Source organism: Protopterus annectens, chromosome 14.part0 (genome assembly GCF_019279795.1).
Source record: "Protopterus annectens isolate FY-2018-M chromosome 14.part0, PAN1.0, whole genome shotgun sequence".
In the NCBI taxonomy this organism is placed as follows: Eukaryota; Metazoa; Chordata; order Ceratodontiformes; family Protopteridae; genus Protopterus; species Protopterus annectens.
Window position 1 is genome coordinate 956,402,615 of NC_056748.1, and position 24,225 is coordinate 956,426,839.

Consider the following 24,225-nt stretch of genomic DNA (forward strand, 5'->3'; position numbering starts at 1 on the left):
CTGCTCAGAGACTTCTATCCAGGCAAACCAGAACAACGCTGCCTATTAGTTGCAGTTTACTGAGGCCTAAAGCTAAGAACAACAGAACCATAAAGGCTCAATTATTCAAGAAGCTTTGTATCCAGAAGTCCATTTATGATAAATGGTCAAGTTACAGATATATGTGCAGAGCCAAGATCCTGCCTTGTAGAATCTGAGGGTGTGGAGTACAGGAGAAATCACAGACATCTTCTTCCTGTATCAGAATCATCATTGCAGCACTGTTCATGTGATACAGACTCTAGATCTCAGAGCAAACCAAATGTTGTTCTAATCCCAGAGAGTGTTTCAACTTCAGATTCCATTCATAGGTTCTTAAGTGCATAGATAAGTACTAGGCTATCGGCCCTACAAGCCTAGCCAAATGAGGTTCTCTGGCTTTCGCAACCCAAGAAAATTATTTTCCTGTGCACCTGTCGAGCAGTCACAACAGTGATCCCGGGGTGAATAGGTTCATAGGTAAGTACTAGGCTATTCCTGAAGATGTTCCAAATACTTCCAAGGCTAAACATTTTGTAGAGACAGCTCCAGTTGCTAAACCCAATTCTCAGTTTTATGTCATACGATATGGTCAGGTATCCAGGCCCAATGTGAAATATGCAGCAACATGAACTTAACTGCATGTATATATATATATATATATATATATATATATATATATATATATATATATGTGTGTGTGTGTGTGTGTGTGTGTGCATGGCAAAGAACTACCTGTGATATATGCATGCCAAAAGGATTCATAACATTGCATGATCTATTTCTCAAAAAGGGAGGATGTAGATCAGAGTGTATGTGCTGTGTCTTTAAGAAGCATATCAACAACTGAATGTGTACATATAAATACTGGGCATGTGCTATTCCCAGTGCCATTTTGAGTGTGCGGACAGACAGTCAGCATGTATGACTGCAGTGGTTAATTTGTATACAAGTTAGTTAAAGTCTGTAAACTTCTATCGTGATGTGTTTGTATAAAATAAGGCTGCTTGAACAGAATTCATGAACACTCTTCTATTGTGTCCAAAGTAGGAGAGCGACAGGCATGCTAATGCAAAACATGCCATTCTAGCAACAATGTAAGCATGTAAGCGCATCTGTCTCTGATTTTGGTCCTTTGATCTTCTGTTTCTTATCTTTCTACTTGCTTCTTCAGCTAAGTAGGTTAATGTCTGATGCATAGTATATTCTGGCAGCAGTGAGCTGAGGAAAAAAAAAAACATTCTTGTATGGCACTCCTTTATGTAGCTATTCTTTCATTTAACTGCAATCAAACTTCTGAGGTGTACAGTCACAGTCATGCAAGTAATATAATTGATAGTCATGTGTGTCTGTGCATATAAGGAGGTATTAAAATAAATTATTATGGCCAGTTATTATTATATTACAATCTCATAGCTGCAATACGCACAGTCAATAAATATGGCTTTGACTGCCAGGTAAGGAGGCTATTAGTGAATACAAGTGATAGATCCTGCTGTCATTTGCTCAAGTTATCAATCCTACTAGTTTTGCAGAGCTAATGTGAATTTGTAAGAAGCCAGCTGGAATACTCAACTGTTGCTATTTTTCATACAATCAGACATCTGAAGTGCTTACAGTCAAATAAACTGGCTGAAATTGATGGGCATGGGGTTGTCTGTAATAAAAATTACTGCATATGTATGTGTGTGTGTGTGTGTGTGTGTGTGTGTGTGTGTGTGTGTGTGTGTGTGTGCGGAGGGTGGGGGACTTGCACTGTAACATTAGTAAGACGATTGTAATTTACTTCACTTTCCACTGCAGACACTAGCATTATACACAATAAGTGAATATGGCAATCATGGCAGTATTTGTGTGATAACAAATAACCACTGACATAGTAGCGCAATGAGTAGCACTGTCATCTCAAAGTACTTGTTTATCTTGTTGAGTGTTTGGCTGTGATTTCTTTTGTATGGAGCCTTTATGTACTCTGTCTATGTGAGGGTTTTGTCCCAGTGCTTGGTGTCTTACCCTAGACTTTCAGCTGTATAATGTATGCTTGTATGGATTTGCATTTTTACATTCATCCTAATTTAACATAAGAGGGGGACACAGAAGACAACTTTTTTCTGGAGGGGTAAGGAGGCAAGCACTATTCCCAGATACAATTTATATATTCTTGCATGCACATATCTCAGTTTACTGTCAACTGCTATTCTGTTAGCTTAGACTATAAGGCTGTAGAAAGAACTTATCTTTCCTCGAAAGAAAAAATAAAACTAAATTTCTTTTCTTACTCATGATTTTTGTTAAGGCCGTTATTTGGATCAAAGAAATTGTAAAAATGCTCCAAAATGCACCCCAGAGTATTTACATCCCTATGAGTTCTGAAGGCCTAGCATAGATTCATAGGTGTAAGGAACCTCTGTGGAAATTCCAGTTCTGGATGTGCCTGATTAGGTACATACCAAAGGGGGCATTGTACTCAATAAAAGGTCTGATAAATGCTGAATACAGTGGAACAATGACCTCCTTGGACCAAGATGCCATACCTGAGTTTATAAGTTGCACAACATAGAATGATTTCTTCACTACTGTACACACATGATGGTCAAAGGTTAGATTATTGTGTTGTCAATATGATAGTTACGAGGGGTGGATGACTTCCCGATGGATACTATTATGCATTTCTTGGCATTTAGTTTTAGTCCATGGCTCTGACACTAGTTATTTGGAGGTCAGCCCTTCTTGGAGGACATTAGTTTTGGTGGGGAATTCTATGGCTGCTCCTAATTTGCAATCAACTGCAAATTTAGTCAGCCAGAGGTCCATGACATTGGCCTTGACTTCAGAGAAGTAAATGTTAAAAAGAAGCAGTCTCAGAACTGATCCCTAAGGGACTCACTTGTCACTGGGCTCATAGTAGAAGTGGACTCCCTAATTATAACTTCCTGCATCCTGTGAGCCAGATGGTTATCCCACTGGGTGACAAAAGGGTTTATACCTAACCTCTTAAGAACGAGTAGGTATTGTGTCAAATGCTTTTCTAGATCAAGGTAGGTAGTGTGATCCATTCTGCCTTCATTTATTGCTCGGGTGACCTTCTTAAAGAAGTCCACCAGGCTGAGTAGGCATGACCTTCTCTTGATGAAACCAAATTGGGTTGGGTCCAGTGTCTGGAGGTTTCCTAAGTCATTATTGATCATCTCCATGATAATTATTTTCTTGGCTTTACATATGAGACTATTGAGACTTATGGGTCTGTACTTTTCAGGATCTGCAGATGGCCCACCTTTGTTCAGAGGGATTACTGTTGCTGTTTAACATTCATAAGACACAAACCTGGTCAGGGGCAACAGATAAATAGCAATTACAGAGCCTGACAGCTCATGTCTGTTGCTATTCAGAAGGTATCATGGGATCATTTCTGGGACCACTGATGAAGTGCTCTTGACCTTAGAGCCTAGTCACAGGGATAGGGGGAGTTACATCTGAGCAGCCTCAGAACCCCAGGTTAATTCAATTATGTCCATCACACTTATTAGAGTAGAGTCTTGGACAGATATGGTATGTTAAAAGGATGGAGGAAAAAAGCTAAAAAGTAAGGCAAAGTGTGAAAATACATAAAATAAATAATCTATCAGGACTGTGTGAGGCCACGATAGGGGGAAAAAAGGGAAGGGGCACAACAGTGATAAGCATTTTAAAAAATAGTACATCCCAATCCAAAATGAGTAGGCTCTGACAGGAAGCCAGTTTGCTATCCAGTGGGGAATGTTAAGTGTTAGCATTCGGTTTGAATTATTAATAATCTTCAATTAAAGAATAGCACTAATGGCTTGGCCGGGTCTTGGCAAGTGACATGTACTAATCTGCCCTTGTCTACTGCTACAGTAACTTTGTCCAAGTATTCTACTAGGTTTAGTACGGAGTTTTGACCCTTCACAAACACAAAATGGTTTGGGATGAGGATTTACAAGGCTACCAATCCTTGTATATTTCCATGATGATGAGCTCTATCACATGACACATGAGACTGGCAATGTTACTTCTCTTAAGTCACCAAGATCAGTGGTGGGGCTACCCTTGTGGATTGAGTGAGACAACCACTGCCCCCATTCTGACAAAAAAAAAGTTAACCATTTATTCTGAATATTAAAAAACAGAGTACAACTCAATAGTCTTGTCAGCACCATAAAGTTAGGCTTTAAGGCTATTAACATATGTCGCAACTATGCCCAATGTAATAATTATGTTCCTATGGTGACAGTGAGTAGTTCCTCTGAGCTGGTGTATGCTAAATATAGACAAACATCACAGTTGTAGAAAGTAACAATCCCACAAACAGATATAAATAAGAACTTTTTCTGCAATTGTACTGCATTTGGCTGCTCAGATTAGAACCATTTCTAGCATAGAATTCTGAAAATAAATTATAACAGATATCTGTTTCGTCAAAACTGTTTAAAGAACGACCTCAGTGACAACCAAAACGAAAATAAAATAATAAAATCACTGTGTTGCAGCCAAAACTCTCCACAACCCTCCAAAAGTATCAAACATTTTATTAAGACATAAAATTGTTTAAAAAGTATTCATTGAGCACTTTCATCCCCTCAGAACAGGGACTTCATCAGAATACATGCCTTCTATTAAATCCAACATTTATAGCCCAATGTGTTGATGACATCACACCCACACAAATACATTTAAAGACACAACCACTTTGTTTAAAAAATACAGCTTAAAAACACTTATAAACATCTGAATCATATTTACTACACTTGAAATAAACTTTCCTAACTTCATGGAAATTTTTAACATAGCCTTTTGTCCCTAGCTCTCTTAATTGACAAGGGTTTTACAGAAATAACTTCATTTAAACCAGTACCCTCCCCTGCCTGCAGCTTGATCTGCCATTTGACTTCTTTTTCTTCCATTAAATTTCTGTAGTTCCCACTCTAGGGTTAACTAATACTTTCTCTAAGATCCCAACGTGGAACCCCTGAAAATTCCCACAAACTAAAGAATGCCTATACATTGCATTATTATTATTATTATTCTTAGTGGACATCTGATACATGTGTTCATATATCCTATTGCGTAATTGCCTTTCGGTTTTGCCAACATAATATGCTGGACATCCTTAAAACAGTGCAATGTATATGACACCTGAAGTGTGACAGTTGCCCTTAACAAATTCTACTTTTGATTTGGGGGTATTATCTAAAATAACCATTTTACAATCTACTATGTAGCTACATTGTGAACAGGATCCACGCTTTGTAGTAACATCATACTTATTAGCTTGTGTGTTGTTCACATGCTCAAAACTTTCTTTTATGTTTACCCCATTTCTGTATACATAAGAGGGTCTCTCACCTACAACCCTTCTCAAATCCGGGCTTCCCCTGAGAATGGCCCAGTTTTTTTCCAATATGTCCTTCACTTTCTCCAGTATGGTAAAGTCATAGCCTTTTCAAAGTTTTTTGTCCGTGAAGTGACTCTCTAACCATGTTAAAATTTCACTACAGGGGTTTGAATCTCTTACCCCATTCACTTCTAACATAATCCACATTATCCTGAATCATGCCCTGTGGATATCCTCTTTCAAAGAACATTTCCGCAACTTTCTGTTTCTCATTCTCAAGGTCACCAGCCAAAGATGTCATTCTAGCAACCCTTACCATCTGGCCTTGCACAATACTGGCCTTTTGGTGGGGAGGGTGACTACTTGTGTATTCAAGGTAAGAGTTGCTGAATGTAGGTTTTCTATATATTTTAGATATAAAACCACTTGGAGTTTTAAAAATCTGAGTGTCAAGGTAACTAACTGACAAGAGGTTAATTGTGTGAGTAAATTTTAAGAAACTAGTAGTGGAATTCAGGTACTTAACAAATTCCTTCATTCTATCTATGGAACTATTCCACAGAATAAAAATGTCATCCAAAAATCTTACATATAATATGACATTTTGAAAGTACTCACATCTAAAGACTTTATTTAACTCCCAGTCAAGGAAAACCAAGTTTGCAAATATGGGAGCACATGAGGCTCCCATAGCAACACCTTTGTTTTGTATGAAGTATTCTCCTTCAAAATATATACAATTATAGTCTAAAACTACCCCCATGAAGTCAACTATTAAATTTACTTTCTCATTAGAGAAACCTGACATTTTATTCAAACAGTTGGCAAACATATCCAACCCTTCTTCTCTAGGGATGAAAGTGAATAAATCCACTACATCGATGGTCAAGAAAATCAAATTGTTTTCCCAAAAATCGTCCTTAATTCTACCCAAAAAATCCCATGAATCTTTTACTAACTGCTCCACTTTATTCACAATTTTTTTAACCAAAAATCTATGGTGACACCAAAAGGGTAAGTTTTTGACCCCTGTCCTGCTACTACTGGCTGAAATGTTAAATTACTTAAACCCTTGTGGGTTTTTGGAATCCCAAAAATGGTAGCCACCACAGGGTTTTTGACTTTCAAAAAGCTGTAAATTTCAGGTGTAATACACTCATCCAAAAGGTATTCTTCCAAGTAATAATCTATTCTTCGGTAACTAATGTTAACTTCATTAAGTGAAACATGGTTATATACATTAGTGTCATATAACATCTCTAGGATTTTTTTGGGAATACTGTAAAGAATCAAAAGTGACCATCCCACCCTCTTTATTTGGACGCATGATCTTAATTGTTCTATTGTTTCTGAGCTTTTCAAGTAATCTCATCTCTTTCCCACTAAGATTTCTATATAAAAAAAATCTTTTTTTCTTTTAATTTTAAGGCATATAAATCCTCAGTCACAGCTTTCTCAAAAACATTTAGGGTGGGTCCATTGGTGGGTTATACACACTCTTGTTTTTAATTTCTTTATTCCTAGTAAGATTAACATGTTCATCTTGGTCCCCAAACAGGAAAGCTAAATTCAATTTTCTCATGTCTATTTTAAGTCCAAAATGGTATCTGTATAATCAAAGCCTCTAGCTGGCACATATTTCAACCCCTTCACAAATAACAAAAAATTCTCCTTAGTTAAAGTTATTCCTGAATAACTGTAACTATGGTAACCCCTAAATGTGCTAACCAGTCCATTCCTTGAAATTTCATCGTCACTGTTAGTTGTTATTCCCTTCTACACTTGGTTCTGTTGAACCACTGATTTGGTGCCCTTTCCATATCTCTTCTCTCCCCCATATCTGTTTCGTGTTTACACACACACATACATGCTCATGCAAGTGCATGCGCGCACACACACATACGGTATTAACCTGCATGTGAACAGCATATATATGAAGAAAACGGAAACAACAGTGAGATTGCAAAATTGAGTCAAAATCTCCTTTTGCAAAAACAAAACTATCACTAATTTTCAGACGCACACTGTCTGTATAGTGGTACTTTTAGAGAAAGGGATTTTTGTAAGGCAATATATAAAAGTCTTTTTGGTTGCATATTGCATTATTACCTGATGAAGCACTATATGCAAAATCTATTTGCTAGTATCTATTAAAGTTTTACATTTTTCCTGGTGACTAGAGATGGTTTTTGGTAATCCTGGGATTGAGGTGAGGGTAGGGTTATTTTTAGTGTACATGAGTAAGGATGGACAGAGGGATCTACAACTGACAAAATTAGGTCTGTGCACTACAGTAAAGATAGAGAAATTGTCATATGTAACAACAATGATATGAAAAAAGGAAAGAATAACTCTCAAAAATACAAGAAACAAATGTAAAATACAGGTTGACTTCAGTATGGTTATTATGGCTTCTCATGAGTTAAGTAAATAAACAATACAGGGGAGAATTACTTAATACTGATAAGAAATTGCATGCTTCTCTGTCACAGATAAGTAAACAGCTGCCATAAAATCTATTCCACTCCAGCTCTTGGTCATTAAATAAAAAAGTATATATGGTACAAGCTATGCAAGAAGAAACTGATCCTCTCTGCCACTTTTTGTTCCCTCATAGGTCATACTTACCCCTTCTTCCACTTCCTTCCCTTCATCAACCTCTTCATCCTCGATCTCTTCCCACTCATTATCACTGTTGACAAGTTCGGTAAGGATTTGTGGTGCTGGTGATGGCACTTGATTCCGCGGTTGCGGTGTCACAATGTTTAGTGATGCTGGCCTTGAGCTTTCACTGCATGTGGGCGAGGTTACTGAGGTAGAGCTTATAGTGAGATACTCTTCATCCAATGGTACAGACAGAGACAGCTCAGATGTATAGTATGCAGTTTCTGGTATATCATACTCATCCCCTGTGGCACTAGAAAGATAAAATATACTTCTGTTATCCAATAACATTACATAAAGCATGAACATTTTGAATTCAGTTTCAGCAAAATATTTATATTGGTAAAGCTTTGGGTGTGATTGTATAAGTCAGCAGTGTGAAAAGTAAATTGATTTAAACTGGAAAAGGAAACCAGTCTGGTGGACTCCTGCCATAAACAAGTTATACAATAAAAGGAGGAAACTAGTACAGAAAAGTGTAAAATCCCAAGAAGGGAAGACATCCCTGATCAGCATCAGCAAGAAACTACAATCCCTCATAAAATCATCCAAGGCTAGCTTCGAAAGAAAAATTGCCAAGGACTCCAAAGATAACCACAAGGCATTCTTTAGCTATGTCAAGAATCCAAGTGGTAATGCTCAGAGTTAGTGCAGAATGGCACAAAATACACTGAACTGACCGATATCACCAACATCCTGGCAGACAGGTTCAGCGCAAACTTCACCCCCCCTCTCACCCCCAAAAGGGCCCATAACCATAACAGAAGAATGTAGAGTCCCTGAAATCACAGACACTTGGGTTAAAACAGCCCTCTCCAAAGCCAAAAACACAGCATCAATGGGACCAGATGGTGTCCCAGGCTGCATCCTACATGAGCTCAAAGATGAACTAACCCCTCACTTAAACACACTGTTCAAACTCAGCCTCTCCACAGGCTACGTACCCATAGAGTGGCGCACAGCAATGGTTATTCCACTCCACAAAGGTGAAGCCACAACAGACCCCGGGAACTATCACCCTATAAGCCTGACTAGCTTGGTCTGCAAGGCTATGGAGTGCATTATCATGGAACTCATTAACAGAGATGTTGAGAACCTCCAAACACTGGACCCTACCCAGTTCAGCTTTGTTAAGGGCAGATCATGCCTCCTAAACCTGGTGGACTTCTTTGAGACAGTTACCAAGTCTACAGACGAGGGAAAGGTGGTACACACAGCCTACCTAGACCTCGCAAAAGCCTTCGACACCATTCCCTATTCTGGTATTATAGACAAGCTCACCAGCCTGAACATAAACCCCTACATCACAAGGTGCATTGTTAACTGGCTCAGGAACAAAACCCACATGGTGAGAGTTGTGGGAGCTAGGTCTGACTCTAAACCGGTTACAAGTGGCATTCCCCAGGGCTCGGTCCTAGGACCCCTCCTGTTCGGCATATACTTCTCAGAGGTACAGGCAAGCACAGGAGGACTATGGCTGATCAAGTTCACAGAGGACTGCAAACTAGGGGCTATAATTGACTCTATGGCTGACACAGACATCCTCCAAAAGGGTCTCACTGAGACGGATACCTGTTGTCAAAATCACGGCCTCAAGCTAAATGCCAAAAAGTGCATAGTTATCCCCTTTGGAGAAAACAAAGTACCCACAAACTACCACTTAGGTGGTAGTCCCCTAAATATGGAAGACATAATAAGGGATCTGGGGACCCAAGCAGATAGTAATCACCTTTGATAATCACATTGCCAAAGTGATTAGAAAATCCTTCTACATGGCCCACCTAATCACAAAAGGGTTCACATCCAGATCAAAAGAGGTCATTGTGCCCCTCTACTCAATACTCATCAGACCCATCATAGAGTACAACGCCCCATTTGGGATGTACCTTACAACACACCGGCAACAGCTGGAAAGACCACAGAAGTACCTCACCAAGAGGATCACTGGCCTCAAACAGATGCCCTATGCAGCTCGACTGAAGAAACTCCAGCTGTACTCGGTTGCATACCGCCTACTCAGAGGTGACCTCTGCCTGACATACAAGGCCATGTCCAACCCAGAATTGATGGACATGCTCCACCTAAAGAAAACCTTATCCTCTCGAGCCACACACTCTAGGGATCTAAACCTCACCACAACAATAAATAGGACATGCTGGGGGGATAGACTCCTGTCCCAGAGACTTCCCATGCTTTGGAACAAGATTCCAATCTACTTTAGGCAAAGCTCCTCGCTAACACTCTTCAAAAGAAACCTTGACGAGTGGATGGGAAACAGAAAGTTTACCCCCGGGATCACTTCAGTGGCTCTGCTGGACAGAGGCACAAGGAACTAATCTAAGGGGGCGGCGAAGGCCAACACATTCTGGCTAGGCTTATAAATGCCTTCAGGCAGATAGCCATGAACCTATGAACCTATGTCTTAAATTAATACAATTCACAAAAAGAAGTATAACTGATGCAACATTTATTAAAAACAAATTTACTAAGGAGCGTGGATTTCTCCACATCTCCCATATAGGATTTTTACTACCTGTTGCATCCCTCTACTTATAACTCTACTCCCAAGGCTGCTGCATACGAGGGAAGGACAAACTCCTAGCATGCATCAGCTATGAATAGCTGTCACTGAGCATTGTTTTTGAAACTTAGCATCTGCATATTTGTTCCTGAAAATATTACACTTACTCTACTTCTCATTTCCTAGCTTTCTCTGAAAGAAATCAGGATGGTTGTCAATGCTGTCATCTGTAAATACTGTACTTCACAGATGCCTGTGCCCTTATGTGAAGCTTGGAATATCTCAAAGCATTTGCCTTATTAACACTATAGTTATCTATGAATCAGATAAGCAAACTATTCCATGGACCTTTTTGTTCCATGACTCATCTAAAAGACAAACAAAACTGGAAATACCATCTCAATAAAAGCAGAACATGCAATGAAATTATTTTTTTTCCGTTGTATCTTTAAATGGTATTAATTTTTTATACAGCTTCACTATAAAATTCAAAAGGAAGATAAATACAATTTAATAGACACAGATGCAGATGAGGAAACGGTGGTGATTTATTGAAGAGAAGTGAAAAGTTAAACAGTCTTTAAAGAGAGTCAGGTTATGTATACAGATTTAAAGTTTATTGGTTAGCATGGTTACAACCATCCAATACTGTTACTGCATTTATGAATATGGTCTTATAATCTGTTATCTTTGAAACAACTACAGGTGACTTGCCCTTGTTATTTCAATAAAATAGTTTTAAAAGTTTTATAACTTGGGTTATTTCTCTGTTAGATATCGACTATTCCACAGAGGATCATAATAAGATAATGCCTTTCATTGTTTTTTAAAAATGTCCCTGGGGATGTGAAACCATGGTGTATCACTGTTTTGTGATATCAGGGCACAGGAGTGGATGCTGGGTAGATTATGAACATGGTGCATGCCTCTCAACTGTCCAGACTTTTGCATAATATCCCTGATTTTGCCACATATTTTTTTTCCTCTGACCATCATAAAATGATTTTCTGGTAAAACAAGAAGGGTTATAGACAGGCATTAGTCAACAATGCAAGACATTAGGATTTCCTCCTTCTTATTGTTCAGAAAATGATGGTGATATAAAACCTGCCATCCTATTAAGTTTTAAGTGAATTAGAGTAATTATTTAAAAACTGTCACTGATTTTGGACCATTATTCCTGCTACCTCATTATTTTTGGCTTTTTGTGAATTCTTCATCAAAGAGGTTCACTGGTATGATTATGTTAGAGAGGGTATAAGTGTTTGAAAGAATTATGCATTAGTGTTATGAACAGGTAGATGGTTTGATCATTAATATGGAGCTAAAATGCCCTTCACAAGAACAAGCAAGAATCTTCACAGGGGTAGCAAGATCACTGAATATAGAATTGATTTGAACAAGTTTGTACTTTTGTAGTTTTGCAAAGAATCATTGAACAAGACTGGCAAGAAATGGTTAAGTCTGAATAAACTGACATTTCTACTAATGGCCAGATGGCCTTCTGCAGTACGTGGGGGAGTATACTAGTTTTAACTGAAGGCATATTTTGCAGGAAGTCCAGTTTATATGGTCAATGCTGAGTAAAGACAGACAGTTAAATATTATATGTATTACCTCTTTGTTGGAGTTTCATATTTCTGCTGGTGGTCAAACAGTCAGGGCACAAAGAGTATAGTTTAAGCTTTGGAGAAATTCATGTGTATGTGTGTACATACATACCATACATATATGGTATATAGCTATAGGCATAGCTGCAAAGATATGTATATATTCCCAAGCCAGAGCATTACCAATGAATAAATGTTTTGGGCCTCTGGGAATTCTGACATGTTAATTTAGCTCATGTCAGGAAATATATTAGTATTAAAATTATTTTATATTTTATATCTATATCTATATATAGATATATATATATAGATACACACACACACACACACACACACACACACACACACACACACACACACACACACACACACACACACGTATATGGTATATAGCTTTAGGAAATATATTAGGATTTAAAATTAGTACCTTTGCGGTGGTGGTGCTGCGGTAGCATTGTCGCCTCACAGTAAGACGCTGTCCGGTTCGATTCTCAGCTAGAGCGTCTTCTGCATGGAGACATACATGAATGGGCGTACCTTCGTTGAAGGTTGTGCATCAGGGCTGGCAACTCGGCACGTAAAAATCTGCCAATCATTAGCGGACCTGAGTTCCACTGTGGCGACCCCTAACCGGGAAAAGCCAAAAGACACAACAACAACAACCTTTGCTCACCCACTATTGGTCGTGTAAAATATTCTTTTTTCCTCACTTGCATGGGAACATAAACACGGTACATTTAGTAAACACTTGCAATTCACTTCCAGCCACAGATGACTTTGATTTGAACTCTACTCATTCCATACCTGAAATACATTTTAAAAATCCTTATTAGAAGATTTTTCAGTACCCACACAAGGTCATATTGTTGATACAGTAGTATAGGTTTAGGTCTCTAGAGCAGGTATTTGCTTTACCTCTGGTAATGTTTAGTTAAAGGACTTCAAAGACTGCTGGGTTATTCACAGCATGGAAGACTCAAGCAGAAATCAACCCTCAGGGGTCTGTATGACAACAAGTAAAGGGACAGGGCTTTTGTCCATTATAACAGCAAAGGGTTCTAAGACATGAAGCCTTTTTGGTGAGGAAATGTTGAGGTCTCTCAAACTGGTTTAGGTAATTAGGAATATACATGCTAAATGGTTCACTACATTCATTGATGGGGCTAATAAGGGATAAATAAAGTGAACTATAACTTTTTTGGGCTTCTTGCCTCTACCGTGATGGATAAGTTGTGCAACTTATCCTTCTTGAGACACTGTAGCTAAAGGAAAGTCTGTTATCAGTATACAGAACCAAGCCTCAGATGGCTGTGTCAAATGTAAGCGGAACACTATCTGTATGGTAAGCAGTAGTGATGCCAGATTTACCAAAGGAAATTCTTTCTTCTTCTTGTGGATAAGCATAGGATTAATACACCAAGCATTTGTTTGGTCCAGTTCTTGCTAGAGAATTTGAGCATCAGAATGTGACTCAATAACCTTCCCTATTTTACAATCATTAGCACATTTGGTTGGATTTAATCCCTCAATAATTGTTTTGATCTCAGAGAAATATCTGGCAAAGAGGAGTTGGTCCAGGACAGATCCCCATATAACACAGCTGGAAACTTTTTTGCTTAGAGCAAATACCCCTGTCCATAATCATTTGAGTTCTTTCAGATAGCCAATTACATATCCATTGAATTATATAGGGGTTATTGTTGAGTTAAGACAGTCTGTCAATAACCCTAGCATGAGGATTAGCATCACAGTCCTTGGCAAGTACCTAAAAAGAGTGGAATCTATTGCCCTTAGCCATGGCCTCAGTAAGATTTCCAAAACATGCAACCAGGTTGAGCAAGCATGACCTACCTTTTATAAAGGTGAACTGATATCTACTCAAGCAATCTATATCATTGCTTATTAGTTCAGCAATAATACATTCCATAATACTGCAAATAGCACTAGTGAGACTAATCGGTTTGTAATTTCCACAGTCAGTACAGTTTTATGCAAGGGCACATCATCTCCCATTTCCCACATCTCTGGGACATAACCAGTGGAGAAAGTCAGGATAAAAAGTAAACTGAGGGGGTTTGCTAAGTGGGACCTTCTATTTCTCATTAGACATCCATGGTTATTGTCAGGACCCATGGAACAGCTAGATTTAATTTTGGAAACTGCCAGAAAGACCTGGTCCAAACTGATTACAGGATGTGACATGAGGGGAATGGAAGGTACAAAGGACAGAATGGGGGGAGTGAAGCTGGAAGAGTTTTGCAGGAGGAATGTTGAGGTTAGAGAAGGAAGTACCATTGGAGATAAGTTCAGTACAGAATTCTTGGTCACTTCTAAGCTTCCAAATATAGCTGAGGAAGGCCTTATGGTTGCCATAGAATTATCTGCAAAACTAATTTCATAGTTATGCATCAATGTATAACTGTTTAAAAAATGCTTACCCTCTTCTACTATGCAGTCTTTAAGAGGATTACACACAGATATTATGAACAGGTAGAGGGTTTGCTCTTTAATAAGGAACCAACATGCCCTTTGCAAGGGCAAACAATCTTCACAGGGATAGGTAAAGTCACTAAACCTGGAATTCATCTAAACCAGTTTGCTCTCTTCTGGCTTTGTGAAAAACCATTGAACATTGTTCAATGGTTTTTCACAAAGCCAGAAGAGAGCAAACTGAGGGACAAAATATGCAAATCTCTAGAATGAGCTGACACAGCCGCAGCCACACAGGGTGCTGCTTTTTTTTTTTTTTTTTTTTTGCAAAAAAAAAAAAAAAAAGGCAGCACCCTGTGTGGCTGCGGCTGTGTCAGCTCATTCTAGAGATTTGCATATTTTGTCTTCTTTTGCAAAGAAAAATCTCAAAAAAATCAGTTTATACACTTCCAATTTGAAGATCCAATAACTTCTAGTAGACAGAAATTACTAAAAATTCAACAGTCAATATCTACATGTTGCTGGTTGAATGCCTTGAAGTCTGCAGACTATCTGGGACCTAATACTTGCACAGAGCTACAACAGCTGATATTTCACCTCTAAAGTGCCTGAAACTGGTAGAACAGGTTTCTGGAATATGCTGGACAACGAAAAAGAGAAAGAGTTGTCAGAGAACAAGGAAAAGAGGATACAGAGCAGGTTTTGATGTAAAGTTAAAAGCAAACCCCTACAGGCTTGTACTAGCAACTATACTGTTAGCTAATGTGAGATCAGTGGATAGCAAGATGGACTTGAGACTGGAACTCTCCAAAAAGAAAAGATGAGAAATACTTGTTTATTCCTGATTACTGAGACATGGCTGCACGACAAGATAAATGATAGTGCAGTAAAGTTAGAGAATTTTACTCTGCTTTGTGCAGAGTGAAAACAAACACTGTGTGGAAAGGACAGAGGAGGTGGAGTCTGCATCTGTGTTAATAAAAGATGGTGCAGCAACTGTGAAATCATACTGTCACATTGCTGTGAGAACTTAAGAGTTCCTGTCCATTAAATGTAGGCCATTTTACTTGCCCAGGGAGCTGAATGGAGTCAGTGTAACAATGTTGTATATCCCACCTAGTGCTAATACCACTGAGGCTCTAAATAAAGTACACAATCACATGGGTAAGCTGCAGAGCAAATATCCTGACTTTGTACACATGGCAGATGGTGACATTAATAAAGCAGATCTTAAAGAAATACTCTTACACTACCATCAGTATGTGGACGTTCCTTCAAGGGGTGATAATATCCTGGACAAGGTGTACATAAACTTAAAGAAAGCTTATAAGTCAGTGCAACGTCCACATATTGGAAACTCTAACCATTATACCATCTTGCTATCACCAGCTTACAAATCTGCACTGGTTAGAGAGAAACACATAAAGAAACAAATCAGGGTATGGCCCGAGGGGGGCTATGGAAGCCCTCCAAGACTGCTTTGAAAGAACCAACTTGAATATGTTCAAGGAGGCAGCCACAGTGAATCAGCATCTGAGCATTGATGAATACACTGAAGTAGTGATGGCATACATTTCAAGCTGTGTTGATGTGGCAATAAATATCAACAGTATCACTATTACAGCTAACCAGAAGCCACGGCTCACCCCTAAGTTATATGAGCTTATGAAGGAGGGAAAAGCAGCTTACAGGGCTAAGGATAAAGCAGCCCTAAGTGTAGCAAGAGGTAATCTTAGGAGGGGCATAAAGGCTGCTAAGAGGGAATATGGCAGAAAGGTACAGAGCCAGTCTGAAGACATGAAGGATGCAAGTAGTCTATGGCAAGGCATACAGGAGATGACCAACTACAAAACCAGATGAGCACAGTGTGAGGACAGCATCAAATACCTGAACAGTTTGGTAAATTTGAGGAAAGAAACAAGTTGGCATTAAAGCTACTCACTAGTGAGAAGGATGCAGTACTCAGCCTCAGCACAGAGGAGGTAAGAAGAGAGCTAAGGAGAGTGAACCCCACGAAGGCTGCTGGCCCAGACAACATACTGAGCAAGGTGTTAAAAGGCTGTGCTGATCAACTATGCACAGTGCTCAAGAAAATATTTAACATTTCTCTTGCCATAGCAAAAGTACCCTCATGCTACAAGGAAACTAATCATCCCACCACCTAAGAAAACCACTCCCTCCAGCCCAAAAGACTACAGACCAGTCGCTCTAACATCCACTATTATGAAATGTTTTGAGCGAGTGATCAGAAAGCATCTTTCATTATGCCTACCTCCTGATTTTGACCCTCTGCAGTTTGTGTATAGAGCTACCTGATCCACGGCTGATGCCATATCAGTAGCACTATACATCTCCCTTGAGCATATAGAGGGGAAAGGCAACTCTGTGAGGATGCTGTTCATAGACTTCAGCTCTGCATTTAATATGGTGGTATCAATGTGGCTGATAGAAAAACTGGCATATTTAGGAATCAGTAAACATCTCTGTTACTGGATCCTGGACTTCCTGATTGAGAGACCACAGAAGGTGTGTTCATTTAAGAACACATCAAAGTGCATCACAATTAACACCGGGTTTCCACAGGGATGTGTTACCTGTTATTCACCATCTTGACCCACGACTGCTATGCTAAGCACAAGTCCAACCACATCATCAAGTTTCCTGATGACACTACAGTCACAGGTCTCATCACAAATGAGGCTGAAAGGGAGTAGAGAGAGGAGATGGCATCTCTGATCAGTTGGTGCAAGGGGAACAACCTTGACCTGAATGTAAGCAAGACCAAAGAGATTATCATCGACTTCAGGAAAAGGAGAACAGACCACCCAGTGTTCAGTATCAATTAGGAGTGTGTGGAGAGGGTTAACAGTACAAAATTCCTGGGTGGATATCAGAGGATCTCTTGTGGTCAGGAAACACCAGCCAACTGGCCAAGAAAGCACAGCAATATCGCCACTTTTTAAGAAGGCTGAAAAAAGCTAAGTTTCCTCCTTATATTCTTCCCACCTTTTATAGAGGTGCAAAAGAGAGCATCCTGACCTGCAACTTCAAAGTGTGGTTTGGAAGCTGCAGAGTTACAGAAAAGAAGGTGCTATAAAGAGTGGTGAGGGCTGCACAGAAGGCAAAAGGTTCCAGTCTGCCATTGATACAACATCTTTATTCTGCAAGAAGCATCTGAAAGGCCAACAAAATAATACAGGACAACACGCATCTTGCGCATTGACTGTTTAAGCATCTGGCAGGCAAAATCACAGCATCCACTACAGGACTACAAGATTCAGTAACAGTTTCTACCCTACAGTGATTAGACTTCTGAATTCAGGCACTAGTCCCAGGGGTCTGGACACAAAATAAGTCAATTTGTGTTTATTTGTGCAATACATACCTACATATATTCCAAGAAAAGTGCAATATTTATTTATTATATCCATAGTCAGTATTATTTAACTCACTCAAGTGCAATATTAAACAAATAACTTAGGCATTTCAGTCTGTAGTGTGTTTTGTTTTACTTTAAATAGGGTAGTTAATTTAACTCAGGGGATGGTATTCTTTTTGTATTGTTGGCTGTACCCGTGGTAGTGGTGCTGCGGTAGCGTTGTTGCCTCACAGCAAGACATTGTCCCATTCGATTCTCAGCTAGAGCGTCTTCTGTGTGAAGGCATGTGTGAATGGGCGTGCCTTCGTTGAAGGTTGTACGTCAGGGCTGGTAACTCGGCACGTAAAAATCCACTACCAAACATTAGCAGACCGGAGTTCCGCTGTGGCGAACCCTAACCGGGATAAGCCAAAAGACACAACAAGTGTTGGTAAATGTCTCTTCTCTTTCTTGCATGTATTGGAAGTAGTATTATATTTAGTTATGTTTATTCCTCTACTTGTATGTGTTGTTTCACTTTCCTCTGTAATCTTAAGAATTGAGCTAATGCAAGAAATTTCATTTAGGCTACACATGTGTAGTTCTAAATAGGATCACAGGAGATTACTAGGCTAATGGCCCTGGGGCCCTTACAAGCCTAGCCAAGAGTTTATCCCAAAAAAAGAAAAAAGAAACTTCAGTCATCACCTGTCACCCCTGTCAATGAGGGACAAAGGTGGAACCCCTGGGATTATTACATTATTTTTTTATTATTGTTTATTAACTATTGTTATTTTTTATTATTAAAAATGAGAATAAAGTTTACTTTGAGTTGACTAGTTAAGTCTGGATAAATGGACATTTCTACTAACTGCCTCATGCAGTTTACTGTGATGGACTCTGTTATGAGTTTTCTGCCATTTAAACCTTTTCTAAAAAATATTTGACTGTTTAAATCTAGTTATTTTAATGCATATTAGTGTTCTTTAATTTCTCTGAAAACAGATGTTACAGTTTGCCTTCTTCCTGGATATTTCTTCCCACAATATTTACTTCCCTAGACCCCTGTCTAGCAGGGCGACTGACGTGAATCCCAGTTGAATTTCCTATCTCCCATCCAATCATCAAGGTTCCTTTTGAAGAGGGCCAAGGAGGCGCTCTGCTTGACATGTATGGGCAGTAATGATACTCATCTACTACAAGACATTTAGAGCATGCTTCTACATAAAGCTTAAAAGAAATAGCACCTCCATTATAAAATGAAGAGAAGATGGTGTATAACAAATTATTTACAGCTATGAAAATAGCCTTTAAACAAGAATGTGAAAACATAAATTTACATGTGGAAAAGAAATGTACCGATAATCACAGAACTTTCTATAAGTTCATACAATATGCTGAATGTAGGGAAATGTATCTGCTCCTTTGTACTGTAATGAACTGTTCATTGATGCAAAAGAAAAATTAATGCACATTGCAAACAACTACAGAGTGTTTAATGAAATATCTGCAAATTCAATGGTTTTAAGGTAATGTGAAAACTCCCTGGAATCCAGCTCTATACAGACTTAATTAGGAGACTGAAAGTATTTATTTTATTTCATTTGTATTTGTTCATTGGCAGAGCACTGAACTCCATGGAATTTTTCAGAATCAGCTCAGGAGCACTGTCTGATTAAGTGACTTACTCAGAGTCACACAGTTTGGTAACAGAGGCTGATGGAATCAAATTAGAGACCACAGGAAACAGCTCATTAATAGCTCCTTAATCCTCTGTGCAAACTGCCAGACAATATGTAACAAGTAAATAAGTAGCATGCCATATTAAATTACTAATATGGATCTCAAGTCTTTACTAAAACTCACATTTGTGCCTTTAGAATATTTTTAGAAAGGTTTCAGTCCAAGAAAGTGTTATAGCAGACTGACAAAAAGCCATTGTCAGTTAAATATATGTAAAAAATATATAAACAGAGACTGTGACATGGAAGCTAAAACCAATATAACTCACATTATTGCAAAATGGTAAGCACTTTTGAGATAAAATCTATTGCTTCATCAGATCATATCCTACCAAAATTAACCAAAACATATATAATGACAATAACCAATCAACTACAGGATTTCAAAAATCTGACAACCAATCATATCAAAGCATTTCCTTACAACAAAATACCATCAGAAGTGTTACATAGCATACATCACATTTAAAGGGGCATTCATAAAATACATTCATATTTATTCAGTTGTTTTAAAAGGACACTGTTTACCATGAGTGCACAGATCTATTTCTCTTGACATAGAGTTAAATAAATGAGATGGTGCCTTAGCAACAAACTATAGACCAATCAGCCTCCTACTATGCACAAATAAAAGTATGGAAAAACCAATATTAAATGAAATATCCTTGGAATTAAGAGAAAATGGTCCGCATTAACATATCTCAGTACAAATACACAGGGAATAAATCAATTAATTTCAATTTGACTTTCATTCCAATGATGTTGCAGCTTTGGAATACAACCTGCAAGATGACAATCAATACTGATTTTTTCACTGTTGGCTGATTCAATAAATCATACTTTAGTAACAACTACATTGAACACCATAGGACTTGACAACTGATCCATGGATTAGACGTTGGCTCAGAAACAGTTTTTGGACTATAGCAAATTGCAGGAGTCAAATCAGAATAAAAATGTTCGTCTTGTGGTGTTCTAGAAGTTTCAGTTTTAGGCCCACATCATTTTAACCTGTATTAGTGATGTGCCTTTTGATTTCAACATCTCCTTAAACATGTATGCATAGGTAAGGTTATTACTAGTCAATTTGTTGTTGATATGATACAAAACATATTTGACATTTTATAATTTACAACTAAAAAATGGGCATGATTACAAATATTCTGAGATTAAATTTATGAGTTTTGATAAACAGTTCAACGTTTGCACCATTTAGATGGGCTGCAGATCAAAAAAGAAAAAAACTTTAGAGATGTATGGGTTTTGAAAGGAGATATGCTCACATTTATTAAATCTATTGTGGAACTAAAGATCTATTGATTTATTTGATATTTGTTAACTGGGTTGGTCCAACTGAGCCAGGTGGCCCATTTTCAGTGGGGACCTGAGGAGAAAAGCTCCAAATACACAAACTATAACACTGCTTGAAAATATATACAGAGATATATGATCAGATTTGTTAAATAAAAATAATTATGTCTTAATATAAGAAATAAATTTAAAGGCCAGCAGCATGCCTGGAGATACAGTGCAAAATATCAAAAAAAATATTCAATCTTTCTTATTATGAGAGAATAAAGGAACAAGACTTTATACACTCTGCCAAATCAAAATTAGAGGAGGTCTGATTATTACTTACAAGGCCAGTAAGGATTCATTCACTTTTGAATGCTTACATTTGAAAGGTTCATTAATATATGTGAAAAGCTGAGTATTTATACACTGAATTAAGCATAACAGATCAAATGATTCTGTGACAAACTGGTTTAGCAATAAAACAAATAACACAACTTTGCTGAAGATAGTGAGAGCTTTAAAGGGCACTTATATTCATTTTGAAGATAATCTTAGGCCATAATTGCCAAGTACTACTGAACTATGTGCTTGCCTAAAATTATCTTGATGTATGGCTGAAAAAGAATTCAATAAGGTATTTGCTGTTTACACATTTTCTTATAATATTTAGTCATGTTGTTAGAAACAGCGAGAGGGTGACGCGGTGAACAATTCAGAAAAAAGTGAATGGTAAAAACCATGAAATGTGTCAGTTGCTCATCAGGCAGCACACTATCCTTTGGTATTGGAAGATCAAAAGGCTGTGGGTTCTATTCCCACACCAGGTGGATGGTTAAGGAGGTACTTCACGTTAACACAATCATACTAAATGTTCATTCCTGTTAGACCCCACTTCTTTTCCTATAACCATCACTGGAGCTTACTTAATATTATTGCTAAAATCCATCCACCATTAAACATAATTTCCTTTATTCTTTCATTCCATATAACAAAAATAACTTTTTTGTCTATTTTAACATATTCTTTACTTTTATTCTTATATGTATATTTAATCATATCCATGTTCATTTTATCTACTTATTTTATATCTTCAAAAAATCTTCTTTACATTGTTTTCCTTTTACATTTTAAGAATGCATGTTCAGTAGTTTCTTCTTCTTGACAATGTAAACATATTCTGTCACTTTTCTTCTTATATGGCATATTTCCTTTTACTGGCAATTTATCTATGAATAGTCTCCATATAACGTCTTGATATTCTAATCTCTGATTCCACCATTTGCATCTTATTTTTATAACTATTTTTCATCTGTTAAGTTCCCAAGGTTTTAAATAGTAATGTTTTTATCATTACATTCTTATACTATACTTTTTTCTATATCATTTTTTTTTATTTTCCACAAAAATATTTTTTTCTTAGTAATACTGTATTTCCTCATTTATATAGTCTCTCTTTTCTATCATTCCCCTGAAATTTAGCATACTTATAAGCATATATCACTGGGTTAATTAACCCTAAACTTCCTCCTCCTTTATTTACATATAAAACTCATCTTTTTCACTGAGTTTAATCTAAAAACCCATATAAATTAAAAAAAAAATATCTGCAATAATTCCTTTTCAAATACTTTAGAAAATACACCAACAAACAACAAACTAATAAAAAAAAATGGGAGGAGAACCACTTGGTCAAGCACAAATTTATTAAGATTTTGCATTTTTGTCTCATGTAATAGTGGATTTCTTCAGAATACCTTACAGCAAAATCAACTACGTTTAAATAGTAAAAAAACATAATTTTATACTGCAGGTGTTTTACATGCATATATATTTTTTACTATTTAAATGTGGTTGATTTTACTATAAGGTATTCTAAAGAAGCCCACTATTACATGGGATGAAAGTGCTAAATCTTAATAAATTTGAGCTTGACCGAGTGGTTCTCTTACTATTTTTTCCTTTTCAAATACTTTTGGCAATATAAATATACTTAAGTATAACATTTTTCCCATCAGTACTGAATTTAACAAATACACCTTTTTTTAAATGATAATATTATATGTTCTCCAGAAAAGACAGGTTTGTTTAATTTCTTCTTTTGTATTTTCCCATTGAGTTCGACTTGCATCTTTTTTCAAAAATGTTATACCTAACACATAAATGTCATTCATTGTAAAATATATACCCCTGACTTTTGCTACATCACAATCTTTATTTTCCTCTTTATTTAAAATCATCCCTATTCATCTCTAGACAATCATTTAAGCAAATTAATTCTTACATCCGAATCTTGTTTTCTGAAATTATTATAATGTCATCTGCATATGTTAACACAACTGGAATTCTTAACCCTTCAGGTATTATATTATATACCCCAACTCCTTCATTTTGTAATTTATTTCACATACTATCACATTCATAACTAATGTAAAGAGTATACAACTCTTTGGACATCCCTGTCTTATACAACTGTTCATATGTACCTCTTGGCTTAACAAGCCATTTACAAGTAGATTTACTTTATTATTACTATATGCTGACATACATAATTTCCTAACTTTCTCATTTATATTCTTTCATTACTACCTATAAGAATTCATGTCCAGCTGTATCAAATGCCTTATTAAGGTCTCCTATCATAATTTTTATTTCTTTTCTGTTCATAATATCACTCACAATTTCTCTATTATTAATAAATCTCGACAACCCTTCCCCTTTATACTATATATGCTATCTTCCATAATATTTTACATTTTAGTTTCAAATCTCTTTTGTATTATTTTCGTAAAGATCTTATAATCATCATTATTATTCAATACTGTTGGTCTCCATTTGTTTAGCTGTATTCTGCCTTCTTTCTTCCATATGAATTTTAGTATTCCACTACATAATTCATTATACATAAAACTTTAATATAACCATTCATTCAATAATCTGTTAAATATATATATATATAGATAGAGATAGATAGAGATAGATATAGATATATATAGATATAGATATATGTGTGTGAACACATTTCATACCCTAATCCATCTGGGTCTGCAGATGAATCTATATTTACTGTCAGCTCATTTAAAGAAATCTCCTTTTCCAACTCTTTATTCTCTTTTTCTGTTAACTTTTTCATTTTCCACATTTTTCATTAGCTTCACTTTTCTGTAAATATTTCTTATACATATCGTACTACACTATTCATAATCTTTTCCTGGGTTCTTTTTACTTCTACTTTT

The 24,225-nt window shown here is 37.2% G+C and overlaps 1 protein-coding gene across 1 annotated transcript in view; it reads right to left on the bottom strand.

Annotated features, from left to right (window-relative positions):
- Nucleotides 1-24,225, bottom strand: part of LOC122789363 (tyrosine-protein phosphatase non-receptor type 13-like) — a 2,815,362-nt gene that overhangs the window by 1,081,388 nt on the left and 1,709,749 nt on the right. The window contains exon 28 of the mRNA XM_044056752.1: nucleotides 8,000-8,288. Within this exon, the coding sequence (XP_043912687.1) occupies nucleotides 8,000-8,288 (289 nt within the window). The remainder of the gene's footprint in view (nucleotides 1-7,999; nucleotides 8,289-24,225) is intronic.